The sequence below is a fragment of the Mchenga conophoros genome, linkage group LG3 (genome assembly GCF_057382185.1).
Source record: "Mchenga conophoros isolate Kocher_MC1m ecotype Shallow Benthic linkage group LG3, M_conophoros_male_GT1.1, whole genome shotgun sequence".
NCBI lineage: Eukaryota > Metazoa > Chordata > Actinopteri > Cichliformes > Cichlidae > Mchenga > Mchenga conophoros.
In genome coordinates, this window is record NC_140528.1 from 13,280,367 (window position 1) to 13,290,446 (window position 10,080).

Sequence of the window (10,080 nt, forward strand, 5' to 3'; positions counted from 1 at the left end):
CCTGGGTACAGACCAGTATAAACATGGGATTCTTCCCAATAAATGCTGTCTCATAATGCTTCACATTGCATTAAACACTAGATATGTAAGCAAACAAACAAAAACCCATAGAAGCCAGTTTTAATTATTAAATGTGACAATTACATGGAGATGGAAAGTAAACATGCTTATACACGTCTCTGTGATTACAGAAAATCCACACAGATGCTGTCAGAGCAGAGAATCTTTGATTTATCAGAATGATGAATGCAAATGATTTCATGAAATCTCACTCTTGTTCTGGGTTGTAAAACTCACCTGTCCAGTTAAACCGAATCCTTTGCAACACGGTTCTAAGAACCCTACCAACCTCATCCTCAGCTCTCTGCCTGTTGTCCTTTTCAGCTGAGTATTCATCCACATGTGTTTCAACTTCTCTCTCATTTTCAAGCAAATTGCTCAGGCTCTCAGCTTCAGCACAGTTACCATATGGCCACTCTCTGAGGTCTTCTGTGTTCAAGCCAAACAAATTCTTACATGATCTGCAAGGCTTCATTCTGGCACCATCACGGAGACAAAAAGCCTCACACCTGATATTTCCAGGTACTTCAATTGTTCCATCAAAGTAATCTTTCTGGACTGTGTTTGGATAATAGGTCATCACCGCACCAGATACATATTTATGCCATTTGCTAAGACAGGAGGCAGCAATCATAATTTTCCCAGCGTTAGGACCTTTGGTGGACATGGAGACTCCGCAGTACCTTTCTGATTTGTTGGTTTGGGATTTTTGAGAAATGCAGATGGTGGACGAGACGAAAGCTGTTTTTTTATTATTCTCTTCTAAGTCCAAGTCTGTGAGGAGATCTTGCAGACTCTGCTTTATTTGCTCTTCATTCTCTGAGTTATTTTGCAGGACGATCTGAAAACAGTTACAGATCTGGTCAAAGTGTTGCACCTGATTATATAGTTGTTGTTCATAGAAAGTTGATCAACATGTTTGTTTCGCTGCTTGACTTATTTAACTATGCAGGACCATTGGATGCTTTTGGTTTAGACATTTTAAGATAGGGGGTGAAACAAGTCACAAAAATCTATTTAATTTTAAATCAATAAGCAAAAATCCATCTTTGTTCTCACTAATTTATAATTAAATTTGCTAATTGACCTTTTTTTTTTCTATTTTGCTATGCCGGGCTGTCAAAACACGCTGAATTTAGAGTCTTTGAGCTGACTTAACAGATCCAGCAGCTACACAGTGACAGCATCATATACGCCTTGAAGACTGTAAGCATCTCCAATAATGAGTCTGTTAGACATTATTTAGAACTAACAAATTCTGAAGCAAGTCTCCAGCTCTCCTGCAGTCTCTGTGTTTGGTGGAGAAGCATAGCTAGAAGCATATGTTGAAGTATAAGGTACAGTATGGATTTTCTTTGGATTTCTCAGTAAAAAAGCACTTTGCATTATACTTTCCTAAAAACTGGAAGTTTGTCAGATTGACTGAAAATGTGAGAAGAGTTATCTTACCATGTCGAGCACACAGGAGAAGGGACTTCGCCTGGGAAGCTGAGTCGAATACAACTTAAAAGGCCTGGGATATCTTCTCATTAAAGAACCCAAAACAAAAGGATTAGGGAAGATTTCTTCTGGAGAAAAGGGGATGTTGTTGATTTTGCCCAGAAACAACATGCTGTGAAGGATCTGTTGAGTGAAAACATATTTGCTTATTGTTAGTAGTGATAAACAGGACTGTCTTAAAAGTGTCAAAGGTAACACACCTCATCCACCAAGTGTTGACTTCCCGGAGTCATGTAAGAGCCCCGAACCATCCTCTTGGTAATCTTGTAGGCATTAGTTTTGAACCTCCTTTGAGAAATTGTTGTCTTCTAAAATGATAATGATCGAGCAGTTAGGGATTTAAAAACACAGGAGATCTGATAACTTTGGCTACAGCAGAGTCTGCAGACATACCTATTTTGCTCTTGGTCGGCCTATTTTAAACATGAGAGAAAACATAGTTAGTGAAATGTTGATAACATACAATGACTATCATTGGTGGCTGAAAAGATGCCAGGTAACAAGTGAAAAGCTGCTACTTACCATCGCCACAGTCTAAGAATGAAACAGGAAACACTGAGCGAGTTGCCTCCATCTTAAAGCTGTTGATCATGTGATTTAAAGGAAAGCCACACCCAGCTCTTTCCTGGAATTTTACTCGACTGTAGAAAACTGCTCCATTTGCCCCGCCCACCCATGATCTTTAATATCTGCCAAAAACAACCTTTTGGTTGTCAGTAACCAGCCGATCGTTTTCGCGATTAAAAAATGGCTTTTTGCGGCGGCGTTCCCACCGCGAGCAGAACTCCGGCTCAAAAACCGCTGTTTTTGAACACTTTTATTTACTTAAGCATTTTTATGGGCTTACTTTGAAACAAAGTGCGATTGAATGATTATTGTTATGTGTTGCCTTGAATTCGGCTATGCTGTCGGTTAGACAGCTGTTTTCCTTTATTGTTGTTTTTGTATTGTTTGTAGCGAACGCTACTGGAATGTATAGATTAAGCTACGTAGCCAAGATAATTAATAATTTAACTGTTGTACATTGGTTGATGATGATTTGCATTGTTACATAGGCTTGCAGAAAAATATATTTGTTTACCGGTAAACTGAATCGAACTTGATGTGCTAATGGACGTTTTTCTGACCTACAGGTCAGGTTTTGTTCCCTCCCTTTGAATTGATCTTCTTCATATTGAAGTGGCGAGCCGGTAGGACCATTCTTTGTTTCCCCTCTTTCCCCCACTTAGCCGTCTTTGGATTACGGACATATTTCCCCATTTGTATGAAGCTGGACTCTAAGGAGGAATACCTTAAAAGTGAACTTTAAAAAGAAGAGGACCAAAAAGGACTTTTGCACAGAAAGATCACAGCATTGATTTATTATTTAATTGTGGGCATTTATGTTGTGTGTTGTATTAATTATTTTGTTCCATTTCCCCTTTCCTCCATTTATTCAATATATTTTTGGTACAAGATATTGCAGTCTTTGGTCTCATCATTCACACCATCTAGGCTCCATAAAGAACTATTTCTTCTGCGCGTCAGTCAGTAAACTCATCCATTGAAATAAACTAGTCCTTAAATAACTTTGAGTTACACAGTGGCAAATGTAATAGAGAAAGACACAGGGCCACCTGAAATCTGTCGTCCTATCTGATTCAAAACCAACATGTAGGAGAATCTGGAATCTTTGATTTTGAGTTAAAAATAAAATATGGATAAAATGCAGAAATGTTTTTACTAACATGTACTAACAGAGACTTGGAGGAGAGAGACCTAATGTTTAATAATCCACATTTCACTGTTTTACTCTTTGGTTCAGATGTGGATACTGTATTGTTCTTTCTTTGTGATTGTTTATGTTTAAGTTGTTTGTTGCTGGTTTTTAGTTTTTTTGTCTGTTTGGGAGCTGACACAGTCTCTATGGAGATGGGTTTTTGGGGGGTAGCAGGAGGAGAGAAGCTGCAGAGAGGCGTGTAAGACTGCAACTCTGCTTCCTGGTCCCAACTCTGGATAGTCATATTTTGGGGGGTTTAATAAACTACTACTGCATGATGTAAAGCTGAAGTATTACACAGCTTTATGAACCTCCTGTTATCCTGGTAGACGAGTACAGCAATAAATCTTTTACTTGAACATCTTCTGGCTGCAATAAGCTTTGAAATGTGACCATGAAGTTAGAGACACACTGACTGAAACCCACAGCTGTGACTGTGGATCACATCCACACACAGTGTAGCTGCTGTCTCTGTGTGAGGTCTGTGTATATATGTATATACACTGAACAAAAATATAAACGCAACACCTTTTGTTTTTGCTCCCATTCCCCATGGGATGGACGTAGAGACCTAAAATTCATTCCAGATACACAATATAACCATCCCTCCCAAACAGTGGTCACAAATCAGTCCAAATGTGTGGTAGTGGGCACATCTGCTATATTGAGATAATCCATCCCACCTCACAGGTGTGCCACATCAGGATGCTGATCTGACATCATGAGTAGTGCACAGGTGTACCTCAGACTGCCCACAACAAAAGGCCACCCTGGAATGTGCAGTTTTTTGCGCTATTGGGGGTCTGGGGACCCAGAACCGGTCAGTATCTGGTGTGACCACCATTTGCCTCATGCAGTGCAACACATCGTCGCATGGAGTCTATCAGATTGTCAATTGTGGCCTGTGGAATGTTGGTCCACTCCACTTCAATGGCTGTGCGAGGTTGTTGGATATTCGTGGGAACTGGTACACGCTGTCGTATACGCCGGTCAAGCACATCCCGAACATGCTCAATGGGTGACATGTCCGGTGAGTATGCTGGCCATGCAAGAACTGGGACATTCTCAGCTGCCATCTGCCCTGAACAATGTGAACCATGATTCATCCGTGAGGCGCACACCTCTCCAACATGCCAGACGCCATTGAATGTGAGCATTTGCCCACACAAGTCTGTTACGGCGACGAGCTGGAGTCAGGTCAAGACCCCGATGAGGACGACGGGCATGCAGTTGAGCGTCCCTGAGACGGTTTCTGACAGTTTGTGCAGAAATTGTTTGGTTGTGCAAACCAATTGTTCCAGCAGCTGTCTGGGTGGCTGGTCTCAGACGATCTTGGAGGTGAACCTGCTGGATGTGGAGGTCCTGGGCTGGTGTGGTTACACGAGGTCTGCGGTTGTGAGGCCGGTTGGATGTGCTGCCATATTCTCTGAAACGCCTGTGGAGACGGCTTATGGTTGAGAAATGAACATTCAATGCACGGGCGACAGATCTGGTTGACATTCCTGCTGTCAGCATGCCAGTTGCACGCTCCCTCATTGCTTGTGGCATCTGTGGCATTTTGCTGTGAGACAAAACTGCACATTCCAGGGTGGCCTTTTGTTGTGGGCAGTCTGAGGTACACCTGTGCACTACTCATGATGTCAGATCAGCATCCTGATGTGGCACACCTGTGAGGTGGGATGGATTATCTCAATATAGCAGATGTGCCCACTACCACACATTTGGACTGATTTGTGACCACTGTTTGGGAGGGATGGTTATATTGTGTATCTGGAATGAATTTTAGGTCTCTACGTCCATCCCATGGGGAATGGGAGCAGTAACAAAGGTGTTGCGTTTATATTTTTGTTGAGTGTAGTTTTTATATCACAGCCTGGAAATCACACAGGACCATTTCTGCAAGTGAAAAGTCGTCATTGGAGGAAAAAAATTGTAGAGTTTGTGCAACTGAAGACTTGTCCCAACTACATGTGCTGCTGACCTTTGACCTTTCCTTTAGGTGCACAGAGGAGTCTGTGGAAACATCCAGAGCTGAGGCAGTGCTACAGATGCTTCAAATAAAGTGGTGTATTATCCATGTTTTCTATGGATCACATCCAGTATCCTGATCTAACGAGCCCCCTTTTTGTGGATTTTAGAGCCTCTGACTTTTGCTGCGTCTCATTTCAAGCACAAGAGCAAGAAGTGGATGAAGAAATGGGGCGAGTGGGGTCAGTGTGGTGCACGTCAGCTGTGCTCACACATGCTTTCACAAAGAACATGTGTGTTCATCGGCAGCATTAAGGTGCACTTTAGTCTTCATAATAATAAAGTATTCTGACTTTATTCTTCTGAATCCTCACAGTCATGTTGCAGCTCTGCTCTGCTTTAAGAAAATGTTCTACCAGGATGTTACTTTCCTAAACGTGTTCTCCAAATGTTCCAAAGACTTTGTTCTTGTCAGAGGTAGTGTCGTGGATGAGAGAAGGAGGACCCAAACGCTGGACTCACAGGCAGGTAGGTGAAGGTGGATGTTTATTGCCGAAGGAGCGAGCAAACAGTACAGAGGGAGGAAATGGCTGGCTGACTGACTGAATGAATGAATGACCAAAGGACTGACTGACTGAACATACAGACGACATAGACATCAGACGTACATCATCAATGACCCGACACTGAATGGGTAGAACAGAGGGCTTAAATACACAGACTGGTGATAATGATGATAATGAGAGACCGGTGAGTACACAGCTGAACATAATGAACTAATGATAATGGGAAGAGGACTGAACATAATGCACACAGACCAAGGCTAACACAATAAAACAGGAAGTGGAACAGGCAGTAGATAAACAGTGAACGTGAACTGAAAATACTGGGTCACCGACCCAGGAACCCTGACAGTACCCCCCCCTTCAAAGGCCGGCACCCGACGGCCAAAAGAAAAAGAACCAGAACAGGGCGGGCGGAGGGGGCCCAGGACGGAGGGACGGAGTCCACACAGAGACAGTTCAGGTGGGTGGCCACGTGGCCCGAGGCCGAGACGAGACAGGTCAGGTGGGCGGCCACGTGGAAGGCAGCAGCGACCACTGAGCCGGTCCGGTAGGTGGCTGCGGCGGTCGAGACGAGACTGTTCCGGTGGACCGACCGTGCGGAAGGCAACGGCGGCGGCGAAGGAGACGACGGAGCAGTTCAGGGGGCCGACCGCGTGGAAGGCAGCGGCGGCTCTCCAGTGTTAGGCGTGCTGGCCACGGCCCGGTGGGCACAGGACCAGACGAGGCCGGCCCAGGCGACGACGGGGCCGGACCAGGCGAAGCACAGGCTGGAGCTGCAGCAGGTGAAACAAAAGCCAAAGTCGAGGCTGGGCCAGACGAGGACGAAGACTCTGAGGCTGGGCCAGACGAGGACGAAGACTCTGAGGCTGGGCCAGACGAGGACGGAGGCTCTGAGGCTGGAGCCGGACCAGGCGGAGCAGAAGCAGAGGCCGACGCCAGACCAGGCGACGTTGAAGGCGATGCAGAGGCCGGGCCGGGCGTGGGTGCAGCTGAGGCAGAGGCCGGGCCGGGCGTGGGTGCAGCTGAGGCAGAGGCCGGGCCGGGCGTGGGTGCAGCTGAGGCAGAGGCCTGACCAGGCGTGGGTGCAGCTGAGGCAGAGGCCGGGCCGGGCGTGGGTGCAGCTGAGGCAGAGGCCTGACCAGGCGAAGTTGAAGCCTCTGGCTGGAGACAGGCCGGGCCAGCGGGTGCGGAAACCCCTGGCTGAGGAGCGGCCGGGCCAGCGGGTGCGGAAACCCCTGGCTGAGAAGCAGGAGAGCTCACAGCTGGCTCTGGGTGCTGTGGCTGCAGGTCCGGGAACCGAACAGGATGGTGGACAGGCGACTGGGAAACAGGAGGCGACTGGACTGACTGGACAGGGGACTGAGCTACAGGAGGTGACTGGAGGACAGGAGGGGACTGAGCTACAGGAGGTGACTGGAGGACAGGAGGGGACTGAGCTACAGGAGGTGACTGGACTAGAGGTGAGTGAACTGACTGGAGGGCAGCAGGAGACTGGACAGCAGGTGAGTGAACTGACTGAAGGGAAAGCTGAACAGCAGGTGAGGGAACTGACTGGAGAACCTCAGCTGAGTCTCTAGGGGGGTCAGGCCGGATCCTGGCCGCCCTCAGCCTAGGTGCTGGGACAGGCACGGGAGGTGGCTGGACACTAGTGATGTGACGTTCTGTATCGGGGCTTCGAAGCGTGTGTCGAGTAATGGAGGGGGCGTTTCCGCGAAGCGCGTATCGAGGCTTGCTTCATTTATGGGAGGAGCTGAAAATGATGACGTCCGAAGCCTCGCTGCCCGGCTGTACCACGTGACTGGTTCATGAAGCGGTTCGAACTTTGCCGCAAATAATCATGTTCCATACTGCCAGTATAAATATACACAGTACACTGCATCACTACAATATACATGTTTTACACACTCCTTTTGTTGTTGACATTTACAGGCTGTGTGCAAAATGCCACACTCTTCAAATTCATGCCAACTAATATTTTTACGTCCAGTAGGTGTCCTGCTAGAGCAAATGAAGCTTCAAGAAGCTTCGCGTTGGGGTGAACCAATTGGATGAAAAGCATCAGTGCTTCATGAGGCTTCATCTGCCCATCACTACTGGACACCAGTCACCCCCACCCGAGGAACAGAGGTGGGTGTGGAGGTATACGGGGTCACAGCTGCCCTCGTCCTGGGTGCGGGCACAGGTGTGGGTGTCGGCTGACTGACAGGAGTGGAAATGATGACTGGGCGAGTGATACTGACAGGTCTATCTGGATTTATTCTGGTCCTTCTGCCACCACTATTTACAGTCTTTGACTGAACAGTCTTTGGGGGAGCAGAGCAGAAAAAATCTTCCCAGTCCACTTCATCCTCTAGGAGGGAAACATCCCATGAATCAGAAAAGAGTCTATTGTGTGTTTTAAGTGAATAATCAGATGGTGAGTGCGAAAAACAGTCACTGGAGCTCACCATCGGGAGTTGCTGGAAATAGTCCTTGTTATGGCGACGTGTGCGCCGCTTTCTCCGGGAAGAGGCAGTGGGCGGGGTACACAGCCGAGCCTCTGGCACGGGAGCCTCCATTGAGCCGAGGTGGGAGGCGGAGCCACCGTGCCATGGCGAGGTTGAAGGTCCGGTGAGTAAAATGGCTGGTGGGCGAGCGAGGAGCGGAGCAGCGGAAGAGCGAGCGGCCGAAGCCTGGCCTGTGACGCCCACTCTCCACGGCGAATGCTCCGATGCAGGTGAGGCAGCAGGTGGAGGACCGCGGCGTCTCCGAGGCCCGCCCAGAGCCAGGCGAGTCCCCTCAAAGACGTGCTCCCTCTCTGAGAAGAGCCGCTGTTTCCACCTGAGCTTCTCCGCCCAAATGGAGAGCGCTACGTCCTGCCGCTCGAAAAGGTCCGAGTCCGCTGGGTCCACAACGCGTGGTCGGGTCATTGTGTCAGAGGTAGTGTCGTGGATGAGAGAAGGAGGACCCAAACGCTGGACTCACAGGCAGGTAGGTGAAGGTGGATGTTTATTGCCGAAGGAGCGAGCAAACAGTACAGAGGGAGGAAATGGCTGGCTGACTGAATGAATGAATGACCAAAGGACTGACTGACTGACTGACTGAACATACAGACGACATAGACATCAGGCGTACATCATCAATGACCCGACACTGAATGGGTAGAACAGAGGGCTTAAATACACAGACTGGTGATAATGATGATAATGAGAGACCGGTGAGTACACAGCTGAACATAATGAACTAATGATAATGGGAAGAGGACTGAACATAATGCACAAAGACCAAGGCTAACACAATAAAACAGGAAGTGGAAAAGGCAGTAGATAAACAGTGAACGTGAACTGAAAATACTGGGTCACCGACCCAGGAACCCTGACAGTTCTAAGTAGTTCTACATGATGAAACATCCACACTAAGTTTAAGAAGGACACACAAACACCATCTGTCCTTTCATCATGTGTACAAACGTGTTCAGATGTCAAATGTACCGTGAATGGATGCAAATGTGGATCGTTCCAATAAAATGAGACAGTTTTGTAAGTGGATCACAGTTTGAAGTTCATTGAAACCTATAAGAACATGTTATTCAAACCAATTTTATCCAACAGGAAGAAGCATCAGGGGAACAGGAAACATTCAAACATGTTTACTGTAAGAACTGCACAAAGGAAGGAAACACAATCCTACACACGAGCACTTTAAAATGGACATTTAGCTTTTCAAACATCAGGGAGCTGCAATAACAACACTGTGCCCATTCTGATCAGACTGAAAGATTTATAGAGATTTATCCATGTGCTGGAAAAGGATTTGATATCAACATAGATGCAGATTAGCAGGAGCATTTTCTTCATATTGATTTAGAGTTCAGTACCAGGAATATGTAGAATTAACATCTGTGTGCATGACGAGTGATGAAAATTCAAAGTCAGGCTTTCAGAGGATGTCAGAATTGGTGTCTCTATCTGTGACTGTCCCAGAGGAACCTACCTGAGGGATTATTACAGATCTGTCTATATAGAAAGACTTGCATTGATTCACAGTGTACAATTCTTTCTAATCTATTAACATCTTCCTCCAAATCCTGTTTCTGCTGTTTAATGACATATGTCTGAATACAGACAGTGGAAAAATGTCAGTTTTAGTTTTACTGGATCTCAGTGCAGCATTTGATACAGTTGACCACAACATATTACTCAAACGACTGGAGAACTGGACAGGTCTTTCAGGAACTGTACTAAACTG

General features: G+C 46.7%; 1 protein-coding gene across 1 annotated transcript; it reads right to left on the reverse strand.

Moving 5' to 3' along the window:
* Window positions 1-268: 268 nt before the first annotated feature.
* LOC146577319 (uncharacterized) lies at window positions 269-8,762 on the reverse strand. The gene is made up of 4 exons (XM_085267652.1): window positions 8,301-8,762; window positions 1,761-1,868; window positions 1,510-1,683; window positions 269-901 (listed from the first exon to the last, which is right to left on the reverse strand). The coding sequence occupies exons 1-4, from the start codon at window positions 8,760-8,762 to the stop codon at window positions 269-271; spliced, it is 1,377 nt and encodes a 458-aa protein (XP_085123778.1).
* Between the last annotated feature and the right edge of the window lie 1,318 nt (window positions 8,763-10,080).